Consider the following 23,550-nt stretch of genomic DNA (forward strand, 5'->3'; position numbering starts at 1 on the left):
GAACTGATATTCCAGACTTCGAAGTACAATCATTTTCTAGCGATTCTGTATTTCAAGACGACGACGAAGATACAGATCACGAAATGGACGAATTTAGCACAAACAGCGAGGCAAACAGCGACGATAGCGACGTGGATAGTGAAAATGGCGCGTGCTATCGTGGAAGGAGCATAAGACTGACAGTTCCCGTGGATATAGAACCCATACCTTCATCAAAGTCTTCGTCGACTCTAGTAGGCCATGACAAATCTTCTTCCGAACACAGTTCTGTTATCAATTTAGATGAAAAAAAATCTTGGGTCCAAGAAACTCTATTTTGAAACAAACGCCACATATTTTTGGACAAAATGCTATCCTGTTTGTTGACAATATGCAACAATGAGTTACAAATGTTAGTCCAGGCTTAAGTAAATCATTGAAATACTTTATATTCGCTTCAAATATGTAACGTATAAAAAGTCAATTTTTTTAGATTTTTTGGATGTAGGTACCTACTTTCTAAATAATTCATATATACCGATTTTTTACTTCCTTGCTTGATTTAAATTAAAAGTTTTTCGAGATTTTAATAAAAAAATAAATGAAATGAAAAGATAAATGTTTCAGTGATTACCTTAGGTTAAACACTATTTTATTTCTAAAATTATATGGTGATGTCTATAAAGTTCCATGTATTAACATATTAACGACATCCTAAGCAATATTACTATAGTCAAATACAAGCTCTTCCTACTAATTCCGTCCCAAATAATTAATAACAAAACTATGTCGTCATAAAACAGCAAACTAAACTTTTTTTACGCCGAAGTTAAATGGTGAAATATATCGTATTTTATTCAAAATTGTGGTTTATTTCCAATAAATATATAAAATATATCTCATCAGCAAACAAACGAGGTACCCACTATCTAAGGCGAAGAATCTATAGAAAATTTCGGGCTTCCTTGGAAGTGGACTGGAATAATTTAAAGGGGTTGAATATGTTTTTACAATTCACTGATTAACATTTACAAAGTACAAACACCAATAAAAGGGGTGTGTCCTTACTACAATTCGTTATGGAATATGATTTAGACGTACTAAACGTGGGTAAAACACCAACTTTCGTAATTTCACAACGAAAAGAGATAATCGATATAAATATCACTGGCCACGACTCATGTGGATGGAACTGTTAAACATTGGCATGTGTTAGATGATGGCTCTTACCCAGGCCATCGACATAAATATATATGTAGTAATGAAACACAGACTTACTCACAATCATTTAATTATACTTTGACTAGCAACCCATTTGATATGCAACCCATTCAATATATAAATATATATATTTTTTGATGTAATAAGCCTAAGAAGGACACTTATCGTAATCCTCGTAAGACAAACTAAGAGGAATATCAAGCAGACCTGTAATATTTTTTAAACAGCGTTAAATGGACAATAAGGCATATCTTGGACCTAGATATGCCCACGAAGAATTTCAATTGTTTGTCATGTCAGCGTTCAAAATCAACTGTCCGAAGATAGTAGGAAATTTCAACAGGAATGTACTCTCGTGGAATGACAATCTTGCAAATGAATGGGCAGAAGTTAGACGAAAATCTAATTAAATATTAGGTAATTAGAGATAGTATCGAAAGCCATGACTGAGTTATAATAAAGCACTAGAAACACAAAAAGGGAATCAAGAAGAAGATATTGAGAGGCGATATAACACAGCAAAAATGTCATGGCTCTATAAATTTCTAGTAAAAGACAGTCAGATAGGTATTTCCTCGCTCTAAAAGTAGTTGAGTGAACACACTAAGAATCGTGAAGATACTCTAAAAGAATTTTTCAGGATACACTTTCCTGATTCTAATACAATACCACTATTAGGACACATATCAGTAGACAGGACTGGATTCCATGGGTTTTGATTCTAGGGAAAAGGACATGTGGCAAAAGAAGTGACAATAAAGAAGAACACAATTAAATGTGCACTTAACTGATTTCAGTGATACTACCCAATACTACCCAAGAAAAAAGTGACCTTCTATACAAAAATTATATATAATACTGCAGGCTAGTTTAGGACTGGGGACATACCAAAAGCATAGAGACCTGTCAAACACACCTGTCAAAATGGGGCAAGAAAACCTAAGTCCCTGAGGCCGATATGTCTAATGTCATTCGTATGAAAACTCCAAAAATACTGCTCGATAGGTATGTTAGAGGTGGTATATTTGTTGAAAATCAGATATATCAGGAACAGTGTGCGTGTTAAGCAGGGCTCTCTACAGAATCTGGCAAAAATCCTGGATCTCAAGGCAAATGGCCTTTACTTGGAAAATATACCTGGTTAAACACATGGCAAAAAGTATATTGGACGGAAAAGTTCTAATACGGCTGAAGTACTACCGAAAAAAAGAGGGAACAGCTTAGAGTCACAACAGGCTTCCTTGCTGGACATGAGGTAGTTAAGTGCATACAACTGGATTCAACCATACCTTCGAGGTTGACTTCGAGGCATATGGTGCTCATCTACTCGACCTGCACAGGCTGGTACAGGCTACCAGAATTCTGGAATAGGTGGCATGACAGAATGAAAGATGTACATTAAGTTAACTGGCTGCAGTACGTTTATGTTAGACGGCTTCCTTAAAAAAGATATTTACTCCTCGAATTTCAAGAAGGTGTTGTCGCATTTTAACTGGATTAAATTATCGGTTCTCTAACTATATTTTGACAAATAAAGTGGCTATTTTAAACCGGAGTCTTCATTAATGAAGCCCTTAGACAATGAAAGAAGAAGTGCAATGGAATGGGACTACCTATAGGAGATGCGATACTCTACATGCTGCACTATGCAGATGACCAAATTGTAATTGCACAGGAAAAGGAAGATCTTGAATATATGGCAAGAAAACTAATAGAGGAATATAGAAAATGGGGCCTGGAGGTGAATACCAAAAAAACACAATATCTATGCGTAGGACGGGAAGAAACGGAGAACCTGAATCTGGAACAGGAGACAATTACAAGCTGCAATGAATACATATATATCTGGGAATAAAAGTAACTAGTACAGGACAAAACGAATGAAATATTAAGGAAAGGAGAGTAAAGAGAAAACAGGTGATAGGAGCCCTGAATTCGGTACTGTGGGAAAAAAATATAAGAACAGAAAATAAAAAACGAATTTAAAATACAATATTAAAACCAGTGTTAACCTATGGAGCTGAAGTCTGGCAATTAACCAACAAGTACAAAGATAAATTACTAGCCACTGAGATGGATTTTTGGAGAAGGTCAGCAAGAAGATCTAGACTAGAACACATAAGAAACGACGACATTAGACAACAAATGGACATAGAAAGAACAATCATAGATGACATCGAAAGACAACAGCTAGTTTGGTACGGACACGTAAGACGAATGGACGAAAGGAGAATCCCCAAAAAAGTGTTAGAATGGACCCCCACAGAAAAACGAAAACGAGGAAGACCAGCAACTACATGGATAAAGGGCATCTCCAAGGCGATGTCTGAAAGAAATCTAAGAGAGGAAGACTGCCACAATAGAAAGGAGTGGCGATTAGGAACGGAAAGGCGTAGAACGCTATAAAACCGATATAATAATATCTTCATTATAGCACTGAGATAATAAAATTTAAAATACATTAATAGTAGGAGAGGAAAGTATGCTAAATATGCTAAACTCGAGCGCTTTGGGGACCTATTGGGTTGTGAAGAGTAGGTTCTAAAACCAAAAAAAGTTAAGTAAATTTATCCATTTTAGTGGGGACTTTCGATTTTTAACTTAATTTTCCATTTCCAACAATCGTTTTTTCCGATTATAGCGCCATTTATCCATAATTCGTAAAAATGTTTAAAATTAAAGTTACTTATTTTTACGTAAGGAATCCGAATCTGTAATAAAAAATGGGGGCTCCTCTTTAAAATTTAAAAGTAACCCCCCACCCCATCTCCGTGGGGGGTCGTGTTTGGTGCCATTGGATATATTTTTCAAACATATTGAATAAGTGTATTTTTCAGTTTTTCGATCTGATGTTCATTTCGCGAAATATCGCGGGATTCGTATTTAAAATTTTAAATTTACCCCCCACCCCTCTCCATGGGCAGTCTCGTTTGGTATCATTCGATAGATTTTTGGCAAATATTGAGCACGTATTTTTAGTTTTTAGTTCATTTCGTTCATTTCGCGAAATATTCGCTTTTTTCTTGTGAAACTTTGTGACTCAACCATTTACTTATCCCCCGCCCAAATCGTCAGATTTTTGAAATATACACTATTTTGCATGTACTTAATCTTAATCTGACGATTTTGAGTTTTTCTAAGGATAGATTTTTTTTCGGTCCCTCTTAACGAACTCCCCTGTGTTTAGAACCAATATAAATATGGTAAAGGTACATCTACAGGGTACCAGGTTTCTCGCCATATGATAATCTGACGCGCTCGAGTTACTGCAAAAATCCCCGCTTGGGCTCCCCTACCATAAAGATCCTTGATGTTTACCCGTTTTTTCTAGCAATGATACCTACTGTTGGTAAAACTTGTCCCTGCTCTCGATTATTTTTTTAAGGAATATCAAAGAAATTTTTAAAAATATAGATAATTATTCAAAAATATTTTTTATACAAAAACTATTTTTATCCTTCCCGAAATGAATAAACCAGTGATATTTTTGCATTAAACGTATACCCTAGCAAAGCAATCAAATTAATAGTTCTTGTAGAAAAGATATTTGTTTTTAATTACCTAACAATAATAATTTCTATTTCTTTAAGGTCAGTCAAAATTTCTGCACTAGTATAAAAAAAACTAGGTTAGGTACGTTTAACATTTTAAATTTTGTTTAACATTTTCTAGCATCACTTTTAATCAAGGTATTTAAATTAGTTTTTTTTTATTTTAATCAAGCAAATTTACATTCTGTTTTTACATATTTTTAATACAAATAATAATTACGTTTAAAATCAATATCATAATCTCTAAAAATACAAACATAACTTATAGTAGCGTCTTAGACTTAAAAAAATGCTGTTTTAAGTTGTATTTTTTTTTTTTTTTATTTTTCCACATAATAATTCTAACTACATTATTGAGAACTACTCGAGAGGACATATTTTTGACAAGCTCACCGATAAAATAATAACGGATTTAGTAGGAAAACAGTATAGTCAAGTAAGTCTAACATCTCAATGTCAATTTCTAGCCTTTTATTACCCTTTTCTAGCTAAACATTTATACAAATTGTATATATTTCTAATCTGTGATCTAGGCCCTGAACCTACTTATAGTATTTATAATTATTGAAGCCAACCACACCTCGTAGTCAATTCTAAGACTTAATAAACTTTTTTACCCTAAAATTTTAGATAGCATAGTTCCTACTCTAAGGAAAGTTAATACCTGGTTCTTTGTGTACAAATACCAGTAATTCTTAAGTGAAAACGTGTTAAAAGTTATAATAGCAATGTTGGCAAAGCCTGGACTATATTTATATTTATCTAAGTCTCTATTTTATACTCTACTCTACCTTCCTCAGGCTTCTTTATATAAATTTTCTCTAACTTGTCTTGTCTGGACCCTCTATTCTATTAACTTTCACTACCAGTATAAAATTTATTGACTTTTTGAAACCAAACAATCAGAAAATAGTGGACCTAAAAATGTTGTGTTCTGTTAAATAATTCTGTTAATTTAGAATATTGCTAAAATAAATATTATTAGAAACAGACACTAAATAAGAATAATTAATGTACCCATAGACATATAATACCTAGACTCCGCGCTGCAATCTAAAACTGTTCCCCCAGTGCGACAGAGAAAGATGTCTGTAAACAGGTAAGGTATCCCTTTCTAATTGGCGGGGTCTATCTAATCGGCGGCAGTGAGAAAGTCACGTGGTCGATAAAACCAAGTCGATTAGTCGATTAGAAAGAGATGTCATCCCTGTTTATAAACATTCACCTCTGTCGCACTGGGGGCACAGATTTAGATTGGAGCGCGCAGTCTAGGTATTTTATTTATGTCTATGATCTTAACTAATACAACCTAACCTATTCTTACTTGGGAAAGTATATTCGCAATTTTGATCCTTTAAAAATGTCATTTCTTTGCTCCGTGCTTTATAGGTTAAAAAATATATAACAGCACTACAGGCCATAGAGGACCTTGGCAGGTTAAAAAATGCTATGAATTATTAAAAAGGGTTCAAGGCAGGTTTTGTTTATATTCGATTCAGAGTTGGACTACCACCTCCATATAGCAACTATTTCAGCATCCTTATGCATCATCAGTGAAGATTATGTAGTCACAACTCTATGAATTATATTTTTTTATTGTAGTATCAAATGTGAAGTACAAACATTGCAAAATATTCTATTAAAGTATGTAGCGATATAGTCCGGGATCCCAGGTCTATTTTTACTATTTACTACTAACAGGCTTATTTTTCGTGAGTAGCTTCATTTTGACGAGACTCCCAACTTTTTTCCTTACAACAATTTCCGTATGTGGTGGATAACAAAGTTGTACGGATAGTCCAGTCGTGTTGGACAAATAACAGGCCTAACCTTGCATGCCGAGCTGTCCCAAATTTTATTTTTCTAATCTTTAGGGAGGGTCAATAGTAGTGTAAATTTAAAATCTCGACTGAATTCCACCGTTGTGTTAGCCGTCATTTTGATTTTAAAGGGGAACCGTTTTGACTCAATATCTCCGCCATTTTCAACTTCTTGACAAAAAGTATGAGAACTAAAATTGTTGAAAATATGATTTTCTATAATTTCTTTCATTACAATTTTTTCGTGCGTTCGATAGTTTCAGGGTTATGGGGGAAAATAATGGCATTTATTATTTTATAGTAAGGAAAAAAGTTGGGCGTCTCGTCAAAATTAAGCTACCCACGAAAAATTAGCTTGTTAGTAGTAAATGGCGAAAATAGGCCTGGGATCCATGACTAATAGTACAAAGAGGAAATTACCAAAATAAAACTAAAAACACTTTTCTAATTAATTTCTTAAATGAGACTCTTATCCATAATATATAATTTATGTTGAATCAAAACATTTTATCCTGGTTATATCCCATCTGTCAATAAATTTTTACTGGTAATAATTTTGTTACTTGTTTGAAAAAAGTGAGGCAACGAAGCTAACGATCAAAAATACTCCTGCCTCGTTCTTGTTGAATCTCATTGTAGCGTAAAATCAGAAGAAAGTTTATAACTTTGTGTGCAAAATAAAACATATCTCTGAGAAGCAATAGGTTTTCGTTAGTTAAACAAAAGTTTCACAAAGTATCTGTTTTGAGTATGGATAGTCAGAAATTAGCTAGAAATAAAAAATGCGAAAAATATATATTAGGTTGTATAGGCATTGCCTTGATTTTGCAGATTATATTTACATTATTTGCTTGCGCTCGCCTTATTTTTTCTTTATATTTATTGTGCATTGAACATTTCGAAGATCTTTAACCATTCTTTCGAATTCATGTTTTACCAAGATTCCTTTTGTTTCAAGTGCTTTTTCTGGGAATTTGGACATTGACAATATTATTAGAGTAAGACCCAATTTAGCTTCTGATTATGAAAATTGTTCAGTACTCCGTAGGCCAAACCGTGCCCAACTTTTTAGGAGTCATGATTGAATATATTATTAGTTGTAATCAGCATTATTTTCCCTTCTCGTACGTTTTCAGGTATAACGCTATTTTTCTGCAATGTATTGTGATGATTACTATTATCTTTCCTATATAAGTATATAAACTATTTATAGTTTCTATACTTATCTGGTATTACCATTGTGTATAATGTCTTTGTTATATGCATGTTGTACCCATAAGATGCGAATTATGTTTTTATGGAACCAGAAAATGGCCGATTGTCGAAATCCTCAAGATAATTGCTCAAAACCTATCAACAACAGAAATAAGCTGTATATTACACAACAACAAAACAAACTGGAGTTATTTTAGATATAAAGTGAATAAAATCAATTTATACATCCCACTAAGGATTTATAAACAGATCGAACATGCAATCGAACATATTAAAACAATTATATAGGAAGTATCATGGAAGTAACACCATTACCTGACTGTTCCGTTCCAATACATACAATGCACGAAAACATAATTGACAAAATAAGTCTCAGAAAACAATGGTAATTAAAAAGATCGGCTCAGAGTAAAACAGACCTCAATAAAGGACAAAAAGGACTAAAAAATTCAATAACTGCAGAAAAAATTCAATTTTTGAGGAATACTTACAAAAACTAGATGCAACCCAAACCCCGGACTAGGTACTAGTTATGGAAGGCTACAAGGACCTTACGAAGGCAGAACTATAAAATTCTACCAATAATAACAGAAATAGGAAAATTAGTATAAAGTCCATTAAAACAAGCCGAAACATTTGCGATAGACCTTAAAAAAATGACGTAAAATACTCATTACAAGCTGAAGAAATAGATATCTGTATAACAAGGGAGGAAAGTGCTACTTTTCCTCCCGATAATGAAGTTCTCCGCTACGCGTCGCGCAGTAATCATTCAAAGGAGGAAAAGGCACTTTACTCCCATATAATACATATGATTTTTCCACCTTCCTCAAATAAAAAGTACTATTTTTATTTTTAAATAATTTATTTATGTAAATAACTGACAAAATTTATTAGAGAACTAAAACTAACAAGTAGGTACATTATAACTGTCAACTGTCAAGTATAAGTCAAATTATTAATGTAAACATTGTTAAATCACAAAAACAATTTACTGTTTTTTACCATTCTACAAAATACAGGGTGTTCTATAAATAAACGTTTTACTCCCTAGGGAGTAAAGGTACTTTTTCTCACTAGGGAGGAAAAGTACGACTTTGCTCCCTACAATCAGGTCAGGAAAAGTATACGTTCGGTAGAGGTAGGTGGAAAAATACATTGTTACTTCACGCACACTTTAAACCCTTCACGCACTGCTATCTATAATGACAGTTTTTACAAACTAAAAACTTATACATAATATTAGATAGAGTAGATAATATTATATTATTCAACGAGCATGCAATGATGGCTATTACTCACGATGATGAAGTTTGCGATACGAGCCGTAGGCGAGTGTCGTAATTCATCAGAGTGAGTAAAAACCATTACATGCGAGTAGAGTACTATACTTTGTCTACGACCTGTGTTATTTTAATTAGTAAAAAAATATAATTATTAACTGCTCGAGATTAAAATTATCATTTACAAAAATAAATTTTGTTTGTCAGTAGTACACGGCTGAATAATTGGTTGCCTACTATTAGCGAATGCTGTCTAATAGTCTTATGTATTGTAAAAAATACTGCAAAAAATGGTCAATTCAAGGTATATTCGTTTCCGAAAAATTATAAGCACAAATACCTACTCTCAATGTACTTAAAAATAGGAAATTTTGCTATTATCGGTGGGCGTATTTTAAATAAGTTATACTGTACATTTATATTTAACTATAAGATATAACATAAAAATAAAACTATATATATTATGTTATAATATTTATATTTAACACAATATAACTTTATAAAATAAATACAAAACACAATATAAGTTATAAATAAATTTCAATAAACACAGCAAATCGCTAATGTCACTGTCAATGAAAATGATAAACGTCAAAATTCATAATAGAGAACATGGTATAAAAGTAAAAAATATACTGATCCATTGTTACAGTTAAGAATTCTTTAAAAAATTTTCGAAGTTAATTATTGATATAAATTATAATAATTATTATTTTATAAAATTTACAAGTTAAAGTAAGTAATTTTATTTATTAAAAGTGGCATTCATCACTTGAACCTAACTTCAGCCCATGAGTAATGACCCGCGTGTAACTTCAGCCCGGGAGTAATGAACTATTAGGTACTCACGGGTAAAGTATTGAGTGTTATTATCCATTCAAAAATCGTGAATAATGAGAATATTATTAAACGGTCGTAGAAAAAATAGTTTAAATTCAAACAAATTAAACAGTGCATTAATTGTTTAACTGATTTCTGTGTAGTTTGTTTAGGTGTAAGGAATTTAAATTGATTAGTATTAATTAAATACAGTTTAAAATTTATAATTATTTATACTATAATAAATCTTCGTTTGGAAATTATGATTTTTATTTTTAGCAAAAACTATGGTTGTAGAAAAAGTATAGTGTGTAACACGTACAGAAAGGTAATTTCTCACTCGTTTGAATTGCGCAACTTTTCAAACTTGTAAGAGATTAGTACCTTTCTGCACTTGTTGCACAATATACTATTTTTGTTTCGCTTTTTTATTAATATCTTTTACTGTACGTATTTTTTAGTGTACTTTCTATAACAGCTTTCATGCTTCTTATATTCTGACTGTCCATACTCTATTCATTTTAAAATTTAAAAGTGACATAGTCCAACTGATAACATATCTTAAAGGTTTTGGTGTAAAATCAGTCTAATAGAAAATTGAAGAATTAACTCATAAAAACTTTCGAGAAAAATAGTATAGGCCAATTGTTGGGTAGATATGTTGGTAAGAAATTAGGGCATAATTAAAAACAATATGTTGAAAAAAAGACATAAAATCACTTAGGTACATTTCCGTGTGGTCTTTATTATTCCATATTTCATATGTTTTTACTTGTAGATATAGTTTTGTGTAATATTATTATTTCTTCTTCTTCTTCTTCTTTTAATTGGACTATGTCCTGTTTCTGCTGTTACAGTCTCTGCTGCGATCCGGAGCTCCAGCTCTCGTACCATCGTTTCTTGGGTCTTCCTATGGGTCGCTTGGTGTTGGGCTTCTATGTGTTCGCCCATTGCGCCATACGTTCAGGGTCCATCCGATTTACGTGGTCTCTCCACATGCGTCGTCGTGCTCTTGTCCATCTCACTAAGTCCTGAACACCTAGCTCTCTCAATGTGTCTTCGTTTCGTATTCTATCTCTGAGTGTGATACCTCTAATGGATCTTAGGGTTTTCATCTCTGTTGTTCTCATTATTTGTTTGGTCTTTGTTGTTTCGGCCCTTGTCTCAGCTGCGTATGTCAGTACGGGTCTAATACATGTGTTATAAATGCGGACTTTGCTTTCGGTGCTCATATATTTATTCCGCCAGATTGTATTCCTCAGGAAACCAGATATTCTCGCTGCTTTCGTTGCCTGCTGTTTTGTTTCTTGCCACAGATGCCTGTCGGTGGATATTTCCACACCCAAGTATCTACAATCCATTACCTTTTCGATTATATGGTCGTCCACTACTAATTTACATCTAATTGGGTTCTTGGATATTACCATCGATTGGGTTTTCTCTGCGGATAGTGGCAGGTTATACTTTTCGGCGGTTGTTTAAAATTTTTTTTGTAGGCGTAGTAAGTCATCTTCGTTTTCGGTTATTAAGATTGCATCATCTGCGTAGCAAAGTATTCTCATGGTTCGGTTACCCATCTTATATCCCTGTTCATTTTGTTAACACTACCTATACCTTCGTCCATTATTAAATTAAATAGGCATGGACTGAGGCTGTCCCCTTGTCTAATGCCGACATTGATTTTGATTTCTCCGTGAGCGCGTGTGTGGTTTTTATTCGTTTTTTGTTGGATCTATTGGGCTCTTTGATTATGTTTCTATACCTCTGATCTATGTTTTTCTTTCCAAGGATAGTGAACACGTCCTTCAATCGTACTCTGTCGAATGCCTGTTTCAGATCTACAAAGCATGTGAACATGGGCTTGTCGACTTCTATTGATTTCTCAATATTATTATTTATTTATGTTTAAGAAACAAAACTTTATTACAGTGCTATATTTCAACTCATTCTTAACACTATGCGATTTATAGCGAGCGTAAAGAAAGGCAAGTTGAAAAGTTTTCAGTTCAGCCCATATGAAATGGTGCCGCTTGAGATAAAATTAATGTTTTAAGTTAAAAATATCTAGTGAACAAAAGTAAATACCAAATCTAAATTTGATATTTTTGTACTTTAGGGCTTAAACTCAATTTCTTATTAATATTTTGGAGACTTCTTTTTCGTCCAAAATAGAAATCTTTAATAAATAGCGTACGTACTACTTCAATGCATTTATTCATTCATTAAGCATTACAATCCCTAGGGATTATAGCTAACGCCATGGAGTTAAAAATTCTATTCTTGGTTGAGGTGGATTTCTTCTCTGTCATTTATAGCTTGATGTGTGTCTTTGTTGTCCTCTTGACTCTTTTCCATTTCTTACTATCCTTGCATTGAACTTTCCACTCTTTCACATTCATTGCTCTTATGTCTTTTTCTACATCATCCAGCCATCTTCTTCTGGCTCTTCCTATCTCTTAAACTTTTTTGTAGTCATTTACATTTATATTTGATATTATTCATTTAAAGTATATATAGGATCCACTTTTATTGGATTATTGATATAAAATATTGTTATGATCTGCTTTCTATTACTTTTATATTAATTATTATTTATTTGATCAATTATTTAATTAACGCAAATCATACATAAAAATATTAAGAAAAAATCTCAGGGTGCATTTTGTCAAAAAAAAATTAATTAAATTCTCTTAGGTTAAACTTATCCTTTCTCGTGGTTTCAGTATTTCTTAGTTGATCCTTACCGGGATAAAATAGGAAAAGGAAATAAATAGAAAAATCATAAATAAACACGTACAAATACCTTTATTATCAAAAGCAATGCTCTATAAATTTATCAATTAAATCCTGTGGGCATAACTGCCCAAAAGAAACTTTCACCATGTAAATTAATCTAATTCAAACAAATATTTATCGCTTTGTTCTTGATACCCTTAATAAAAAACATCTAAACAAACAAATTTGGTATTCGCAAATTACTTATACTTCCTATTAAATTTTTGAAATGTTGGAATCTTAAATGCATATGCTTTTACAAAAAGAAAAATTTAACTTCTGATTATAAAGAAAATCTATCACATAGGCTATTGACTGACCTTTTTGATTCACACACAATGATGTCTCCTCTTGACCCAAACAGCTCCTCCTTGTTGATTATGTTAGGCTACCCATCAAAGCCCTCTCCGTTCTCAGCAAACAATCCAGCAGGATACCAGCAACTATTTCTCCAAAACACAAGCCAGGCCTCTTTTTGCTAGTACTCGTTCAATAAACTCCAAAACTCCCTCCTCTCTTTCTCTCAACAATAATCTCCTGAGACCCAAGTATCTTTTTTACTTGGTGTCACAAATAATTTTAATAACGATAATTCTTGTAACTTACTCTCTTGGACTTTACAGAATCAAAGAGGTATTTCTTCTCGATTTGATTTGTCTCTCGTTCCACCTTTCAGCTACTCTCCCTATCAACACAATCACTAGTACTTGCTTCTGAACTACTCACGAAAACTTTTGACTGCTCCTTTCGGATGCCGGTAACACAATAATCCCTCTTTCCAAAACTATCTGAAAATTCAACCTTCTCTCCTTCCCATTCCAAATTGCCAAACCAATCAGAGACATTTCTTCTTCCCCCTTCTTTTTTTCATTCGAAACACCCACTCATACTTTTAAAAATATTCCTACCATCATACTAATTACTTTCGGGAAATTCTACAAAATTTACTCGGGGTTAAACAAAAAAATTAAAATTACAAACTTTCTTTACCTTAATTTTCTAAGATATAATTACCTATGGCTTCTATATTTCCCGTAATAAACAATCGGTTTAAAATACTATTCCTAAATAACTTTCACTTCACTTTTATTTACAAAAATGTTTTTAATATTCTTCATGGAAAAATTCATTAAGGAGAAACCACTTTGCGTTGAAAGCTAACTTCTAATAAATATTTACAAATCAATATACAGGGTGCATCAAATTTATGTGCCCGCGTTATATTAAAAAAATTAAAATTTTTATTCTATCTTTGATTTATAAATTGAAACACAATAGTATATAGGATCCACTTTTTGTATTATAATATTTTCAACTACCACATGGATATTTGCAACTGTTGATGTACGTAGTTTATTTTTTTTATTTATCTGTTCTGAGTATCGTCTGCAAAACGTAAATTATTGAACATTTTTCTGTTATATACTTCTTATTAAATCTGAGAACGCTTTTTTAATTATCACTGCAAAACCCTGGCGGAATCTTCTCTGTATTTTGATTTCTTTGACAAACCAGTTATCAACTCTTACCAAAGAAGTTTGATTTCAGTATACCTACACTTGAGAGCAAAATAATCGACTCACTTGCTGAATTGTACAAGTTAGAAGTCTCGAATTTCCTAAACCTGTTGTCCGATTCGATTTTTTTTTAGTATGTTACAGCCTTATTATCATTTCATTTCATGGCTGAAGAACCTCAGAGAATGGTTTGGATGCAGCTCAAAACAACTATTTAGAGCTACTGCCTCAAACATTAAAATAGCTATGATGATTGCCAACCTCCGTAGCGGAGCTGGCACCTGAAGAAGAAGAAGCCTTATTATTTAAGAAAATCGATGTAATATTATTATTGCTAGACAGGTAAAAGTCATTTTATACCGGGTGTAATAATCATAGGGTGATTTTTTTTCTTAAACGTACCTAACTTTTTTATTAACCAACATAAACAAATGAACCAAAGAACAAAATGTTAATAAAGCCTAAGCCTACAATAAAATTTTAATTTAAATATTTTTTATATGCTAGAATACTCCACAGGGTGTTCCGAACTTTAAGAAAAAACACAGTATTATTGTTACACCCGGTATAAAATGACCTTTACCTGTATAGCAACAATAATATTACATCTATTTTCTTAAATAATAAGGCTATAACATACTAAAAAAGCACTTAAATCGGACAACAGGTTTAGGAAATTCCACGTGTACAATTATTCAGCAAGTGAGTCGATTATTTTGCTCTCAAGTGTAGATGAAAAATATGTCTACAATCTTTTAATAATAAACTCTATAAACTTTTGAAAATAAAAAAAAATATGAAATGTCGTGGTTCATAGACGTCTGGGACAGCAAAATAAAATCGAAAAAAGTTTTCCCATTAGTCTTTATACTATTTAAAAACCCAAATTCCAAATTATGTATCACTAATTTTGTATTATTGGTAGGGGAGCAAAGTATGCTAAATTTGCAGTCACTCGAGCGTTATGAGGATCTATTAGGTTGTGATTATTAGGTCCTAAAATCAAAAAAATTAAATAAAATTTTCCATTTTAGGAGGCGCTTTCCATTTTTTTAATTTAATTTTCCATTTACAACAATCGTTTTTTCCGATTATATCTATCCATAATTCGAAAAAATGTCTCGAACAAAAGTTGCTTATTTTTTCGTAAAGAACCCAGACCTGCAATAAAAATTTGGGATTCCCATTTAAGATTTTAAAGTATTCCCCGACCCCACCTTCGTAGGGAATCGTGTTTGTTACCATTCGATAGATTTTTCAAAAACATTTTGAAAGTTTATTTTTCAGTTTTTCGATCTGATGTTCATTTTGCGAAGTATCGCGAGGTATGTATTTAAAATTTTAAATTTACCTCCCACCCCTCTCCGTGTGGGGATCATGCTTAGTACCATTCGATAGATTTTTGAAAAATATTGAAGACCTATTTTTTAGCTTTTCAATCTAACGTTCATTTCGCGAAATATTCGCTTCTTTTTGTGAAATTTTGACTCACCCATTTCCTTACGCCCCGCTTAAATCGATATTTGAAATATACACTCTTTTGCATGTACTTAACTTACCTTATCTTAATCTGACAATTTCGAGTATTTTTAAGGATAAAGTAAGTTTCTCCCCATATGAGTACCAGGTTTCTCCCCATATGATAATCTGACGCGCTCGAGTAACTGCAAAAATCCCCGCTTGGGCTCCCCTACCATAAGGGATTCTGTCAATTTCGCGTATCAAAGGATGTTTTAAGATTTTCCCATTTAAGCTATTGATCTCTGGATTCCTGGCTATTGATATGTATAACAATGTTTAAGCATTTGTGTCAGTTTAATAAATTAAAAAGTCAAATTAATATGTAGGTCAGGTCTTCACTACTGAGTTTTATGAAATGTATAAGCATAATATGGTGTGATTCAGAAGCTTTGCCATTATATTATGTCTCTTTCAACATTTTCCTCTTCCATCATTCAAAGTTGTTGAATGCACTGAATTATATCAAGTTCTCCTTCACAACACTAATTGTAATTTTATGTTATTATTTTTTTAATATTACGCGGTCAGGTCTAGATTGGAAATACGATAGTCGTAGGTGAACCCGCTCTATCTCCTGATCTAATCATCATCATCATTTTTGGCTCGACAATCCCTTTTGTGGATCCGCGCCTGCTCAGGTTCGTCGTCATTCTATTCACTCTAATTTTCATGTTATTTTTAATATCCTTAAGTCGGTTTAAAATTCTTCTTACCATCTAATTTGCGGTGTGACTCTGCTTCTTCTTCCTACATGTTTCCAGACTGCCCAAGTCGCTGTATTTTAACTAAGGTTACGGCGTCTGGATACGAGGCCACCACTTAACACCACAAAGTATACGAATACTGGTCCTAGTATTTTAAAAGCGGAAGTAGAGAAAGCCATCAAACAGAGCAAAAATGGGAAATCTCCAGGCCCTGACCAAATACCATCAGACTGGCTCAAACTTCTGGATGACTATAATGTCTCACAATTAACAAACATTTATAACCATATATACGAGACTGGAATGATGCCACAGATATGGTTGGAGTCTACATTTATTCGACTCCCAAAAAAACCTAATACATCATCATGTAAAGACTTTAGACTAATTAGTCTCATGAGCCACTCTCTCAAGCTACTTCTTAAGATGATTCTTAATAGAATCAAGCAGAAATGTGAAGAGACAATGGGAAACAAACAATTCGGTTTCAGAGAAGGATTGGGAACAAGGGAAGCTTTGTTCTCAATGTTAACATTACTTCAACGATCATGGGAAGTACAGAAACCAATTTACGTTTGCTTTATAGATTTTGAGAAGGCGTTTGATAGAGTTCAACATGATAGGTTGTTTGAATATCTAGAAATGATTGGAATAGATGATAAAGATCTGAGACTTTTACAACATCTATATTGGAATAAAGAAGCTTCTATTCTGGTAGACGGCAAAGAAACAGACAAAATTTGCATTTAAAGAGGTGTCAGACAGGGTTGTGTGTTATCCCCAACTTTGTTTAACGTATACTCAGAAATAATTTTTAATGAAGACTTGGAAGGACAATGTGGAGTTCGAATCGGGGAGAAACTATTAACAACATCAGATATGCAGACGACACCGCGATCATGGCTGAAAATATCGAAGATCTTCAATTCCTTATTGATCGAGTCACTAGAGAATGCTCCAATAACGGACTTAACATAAATGCAACAAAGACAAAGTTACTTGTGGTTAGTAAACAAGACGTCGGCCCTATGCAACTAATTTTCAGTGATGAATCAATAACAAAAGTTAACCATTTTAAATACCTAGGATGTTGGATAAACGAGACACTAAATCCGGATGAAGAAATTAAAACTCGTATAGAAATTGCAAGAGGAGCATTTATGAAACTTAGATCTATTCTGAGCAACTCTCAGCTGAATTTACAACTAAGAATCAAGTTCCTAAAATGTTATGTGTATCCTGTATTACTATATGGATGTGAAACCTGGATCATGAAGGTTAACATGAACAAATTAGAAGCCTTTGAGATGTGGTCGTATCGTAGAATGCTCAGAATATCTTGGGTGCAACGCATTTAAAACAGAGAAGTCTTAAACAGAGTAGGTCAAGGCGAAGGTGACTTAATGAAGATGATAAAAAAGAGATAACTTGAATACGTGGGGCATATAATGAGAGGTAGCAGATACAGGATGCTGCAGTTAATACTCAATGGAAAGATCGACGGAAAAAGAGGAATTGGTCGAAAGATATATTCATGGCTCCGAAACCTTCGTCAATGGACTGGCTTATCAGCAGATCAATTGTTACATGCCGCACAAGATCGAGAACGATATCGGCAAATTGTTATGGAAGCTACCCACGCCTAAAAATTTGGGCACGGTACTTAAAGAAGAAGACGGCGTCTGGTTCAGTAAAGAGTTGGTATAATCCAATCTACAAATCTCCAGATCTACAAATAGTTCGTTATCGTAGGTATCGTAGGTATGATATAGTTTTCTGAATGGAGGTCTTTGCTTTAGATTTCTGTAGCTTTTACAACGAATAAGACATATACATTGGTCGACTAGCCAAGTAAGATTGTCGAAAATCTGAAAACGGTATCTTGCAGTTTCCTTATTGGCTATTAGTTAAGTTCGAGAGGTACCTACAATGTGTACAGTCGGATAGTGAATTCAAGTTATTTTCTGGGAAGGTTCTTTGGAAGTATTTGGAACATGCTAGGCTGTTCAATAAGTTTTGCGGCTCGATAAGAAAAACACAATTTTATGGTTTGAAATACACTTTATTATTCAACATAGTCTCCCTGAAAATCAATACGCTTGTTCTAACAAGATTCCAATTTATTAATTTCATCCCTTCGGTGAGAATCTGAAGGGCTGCAAAATAGGGTTCTACAGCTTTATCAGCTCATCATTTGATAAAAATGCTTTCCACGCATGATTTTCTTAGGTACTGAAACAGATGGAAGTCACTAGGGGTCAAATCTGATTAATAAGGTGGATGCTCCAACAATTTTAACTTTAATTCATGGATTTTAGTCAACGTTAAAATGCTCATATGGCACGGTGCATTGTCCCAATGAAAAAGGGTTTTTTCTTCTGCAAACCAAGTTTTTTTTCACGAATTATTTCCTTAAGCTGGTCTAAAAGATTACAAAAATATCCAGAAATTATTGTTTTACCAGTTTGCAGGTAATCCACAAACAAAATTCCTCTCGTATCTCAAGAAATTGATGGTAATAGCTTCTTGGCCAATTTCTGGACACTAACTCATTTACCAGATTTACACCACTCTTTAATAGCTTCTTGTTTTAATTCGGAATCATGGTGATAGACCCAAGTCTTATTAATAGGGATGAATCGATGCACAATATCTACTTTATCCTTTCGAAAACGCTCTAAATATTGCTGAGAAAGTCGCATTCGAATTTGTTTTTGTTCCGTTATTAGCGAATGCGGCACCCAATGTGAACACAGCTTTTTGAAACCCAATACAAATGTCAAAATATTACTTACACCGTCCAATGTGATGGCTAGGGCTTCTACTAAATTTCTTTTAATCACTCGATGATTTTCCACTACTATATCCTGTATGTTCTCTACAATTTCTTTAGCAACCCATCTTTTTACTGGACTAATTGAAGGCAAAGAGTCCTTTTACACTTTTAACATTCATTCATAAATTTCATTTGCTTTTAAACCTTCCAAAAATGAAAATTCAATCACTACACGAAACTTGATTGTTTCCATTGTAAAAAATACTGTGACACGTCGATACTAAATGAATTGTAAACAAAAAATGAATTCACAGATTGAAATAAAACTTCACATATCGTCCCTACCATTTCCAACTATCGAATGTGAAAAATTGGGTTTTTCAGATTCGATACCTTGCCCTCGCATTATACGTGATATATCTTGTGGCAAATTCTCGTTATTGTAGCTTGATTAGGAACGCGGGAAACATGCCGTTTAAAGCATCGAATATGAACATGAGAACATGTTTTTATTTGGTTAACTGCAAACTGACGAAAATAATTATATGTATTCGATACTTTTGTTTTGTATTAATATAACTAAAGGTATATTTGTATAACGGTACATGTCGAATGTGTCACATTCGTCAGCTTGTGTTGTAATGTATTCAACATTTATTCCATTATAATCTGTAAACTGTCGAAAATGCTAAACTGCTGAGAAGAATAAAATGCACGTGTTTACAATTAGTGCGAATTTTGTTTCAGTATCGCTTCCAAGAAATTCTTGTGAGGCAGTTTATGATTTCATTTTAACGGATTTTCATTATTTGATTATACAGTTATTCACTATTATACATTCGTTACTTTGAATCATCGGACCGAAACAAATATTTAATTAATACAAAAAGCCAAGTAACGATTGTGATTTTTTGGAAAGAAAAAAATGATTTCAAATGATTTCAAATTTGTTATCAATCTAACAAGGATTAAACATTACATACAAAAAATATAAAAAATTTCCCATTTGTCAATGTGCTGATTTAGGAGTCTCTAAAAAAAAAAGAGTTATTTTGCTCTCCTGAAAAGTACCACTTTTCACATTCGATAGTTGGAAATGGCAGGGACGATATGTTCATATGAAGATTATATCAACATAACAATAAAAATAGGCTAGTACTAACGCCCTCTCTTACCGAACCGCAAAATTTATTGAACAACCTAGAGTTCAGAAGCACTTGGACCTTGACTGTCACCTAGAGCTAGGTTAGGTATGGTATGTTAAACAGTACATGGTTAAGTTCAATTAGTTACCACTATAAACAGCCCGGATTAACCGATAATAGTATAGAAGGCCCGGTTTCAGCTAAAATTTATTTTAGACATTATTATGGGAGTACCGTCTAGTCAGTGTTAATTGCAAAAGACCAACTCTGTCTACCTCGGTGACTTATCGCTCCGGGTGGGTCTTAACAATGGGCCAGGTCAGATAAATTTAATAATATTTGCGACCGCACTAATTGAACTCAAACCATTTACTGTTGAACAAACCATACCGTTGAGCAATAAGATTTGGAATTACAGGAAACCAATCTCTCCTGTCTTTTTTGTGTTATATCACTGCTGTCGACGTTTTGGTGAGAATTCATACCCTACTACGAGGGTAGTCGAAGAGGTATTAGGATCGTCGGTTTGGTAAAACAGTTAATCGAGCTGCTATCTTTGATGTCACTATATCTAGAATAATTCGGTACAACGTCACGCACGTCATTCCCAAAAAAATATTTTTCTCGATCTGTTATTGTCAACATTTAGTTGTGTTTCCATTATTTTGTTGTTGGATATAATTTGGCAAGATTTGATCAAATGTATGTGAGTCCAAGTTTGTTAGTATTCCATAACGGATAATCAGGCCCGTCGAGAGTGGGGTACAGCCGGTACATTTTACCGGGGCCCGGCGTCGACCAGACCAAAGACGTAATTTTTCCCGTTTTTTTTTGCTCTTCACTGTATGTGCATAATGCGTTTAATTATTACTCTGCTATATTTAGTGTATCCTTTACCTTTATTTTGAAATATATTTTATTGTTTTATTCTTAAAACAACGCAAGTGATACCTACATTGCGCGAGTTTTCTAAAGAAAACGTGAGTGAAGAATTGATAGATCAAATTTTTCATTTAAGACAGATAATAATAATAAATTTACTTAATAATATTTATCTCAAATTGGTATCATTAATTCCTAACATCGGTATTGCATTAAGAATATTTTGCACATTACCGGTGGCAGTCGTTGAAAAGGAAAGGTCCTTTAGTTTTCTTTCTCGCATAAAAAATTCTATGAGATCTACAATGAAACAGGATCCCTTAACTGGCCTAGCAACTTTGTGTATTGAGGATAACTTGGTAAAATCATTCGATTTTTCGAAAATTATAGATATCTTTGCCAATCAAAAAACTCGGAAAGCACCTATATTATAAAAATTGACACTATTATAAAAATCAAAATTTGATAAAATGTAGATTTGAAATAATGTTTTTATTATTTATTATTGATAATTTTATTTATAAAAATTGAAAACAATTTTTTTCACTCTTCACTTTTTGCTACAGGCCCTTTTTTCACCGAGTGTTTTGTAAAATCAATCCATAGATAAAGAAATAATATTGAGTTACTTACTACAGCGACTGTGATATAATTTTACAGTCTTCTGACTAACTTATCTAACTCAAAGCGACCTACATTAATCTTTCTTCGCATCAGTGCTTTTTGTTCCTCTATGTAACTCTTACGCTGGGGCCACAGTAACGTCTAATGCCGTTAATTAACGTATTATTTGCCATCTATGTAATGTAAATAATGTGTTAATTATTAACGGCATTAGACGTTACTGTGGCCCCACCATTACACTACCACACTGTCCAATGTAGTCTCGGGTACAATAATTGGCGTTTATTGTTAATCTATCGACAGTTTTTGCCTAATGTCTTAGAATATAACTTCATATATTATAATCGAACTTTTCACACATAAAGTTAGTAACTTAAATCCTATTTAAGTATTAGGTAAATCATATTTTTTTATACCTACTCTAATAAAATTGCTCCTTTCTACCTTACATTTGGTCTATAATTAGTTTATATGTGAAGAACTTTGTTAAACAATCCAATTTCTGTGGATTATAGAAGTAAAAGATGAGAATACACGTCTCAGAAAGACAACTAATAGATGCTGCGTCATAGTAAGTCCATAAGATTTAATGGTAATGTTATTTAAATATTTTAGACCATGCGACAAACTGAAAATTTTTCAAATATCACAAAGTATTAAATGATCATATATTTATTATAGTTTAAACATTTTAATATGAATAGACATCAGCCTTCTTAATTGAATGAATGGATAAATTAAAAACAATCAATCCAAAATAAGTGTGAAATATAGCCAAGCAGAAGAAGAATTGATTAAGAATCATTAGTATAAGTTATCTAAAAAAAATAAGATAAGGGAGATGAGGAGGGCCAAAGTAAGGACAGAGAGAATTGTAAAAAAATATATAAAAAAAAACCAAGGAAAATAAGGCAAAAAATTAACATTCATAAGAAAATAAAAAAAAAGTTAAGTATACGTATATTCAATCACCACTTCTATATGCTCCTAAAACTTGAGGTGTTTTTAGGAATTTTCAGTTTGTCGTTCTATCTATTTGGTTTCTATAGTTAAGTTGGCAGGTGAATCAAATAGAATATCTGTAGGTAAATGAGAAGTTATTAAAATAAGTAAATATTTTAATTTTATTGCGAGGAAGATGTGGTAGATATACTAGAGTAATGTTAATTATCGTGGGTGGAGTGATTTGCTGTTTTAAATCTTCGAAATGGAGTAAACTAACACAGTCAAGTACTTTGTCTCAAAAATACATTAAATAATACATCATATCTCACTTATAGTTTAAAACTGCTTATAAAATATGCTACTAAGATTTTAGACGTTTAGTGATTTACATAGTAATCAGAATGTATTAAAATGTCCACAGAAATTCCAGAATCAAAATCAAAAAGTTACAAGATGATCAAAAATAAGTTAGAGAAACAAATTGAAACAAATATCTAAAACAAGAAAACCAAAATGGGTATGTTAAGAGAAGCTTAACACAAAAAATAATTTGGATTTATTACTTATGATAGAAGGATAAAGGTAAACTGTTTTAATTTAAACATTTATTAAAGAGGTATTTGCGGAACCAAACGACTTGACTGTTGTTATTTTAACCCTTTGTAGAAGTAATATGTTGTCTCCAGTTATTACTTCACTCCACCCCGTTATACAGAAATGTATAGAAAAAGTTTACTCTATGGAATTGCAAATAAATGTATTGTTAAATTAAA

At 32.8% G+C, this 23,550-nt stretch overlaps 1 protein-coding gene across 1 annotated transcript in view; it reads left to right on the forward strand.

Annotated features, from left to right (window-relative positions):
* LOC114329730 (uncharacterized) overlaps positions 1 to 23,550 on the forward strand; it is a 909,636-nt gene extending 886,086 nt beyond the window's left edge. The window contains exon 5 of the mRNA XM_050642316.1: positions 1 to 23,550. Coding sequence (XP_050498273.1) covers positions 1 to 320 — 320 coding nt within the window. The 3' untranslated portion in view covers positions 321 to 23,550.

The sequence above is a fragment of the Diabrotica virgifera genome, chromosome 1 (assembly GCF_917563875.1).
Source record: "Diabrotica virgifera virgifera chromosome 1, PGI_DIABVI_V3a".
Classification (NCBI taxonomy): domain Eukaryota; kingdom Metazoa; phylum Arthropoda; class Insecta; order Coleoptera; family Chrysomelidae; genus Diabrotica; species Diabrotica virgifera.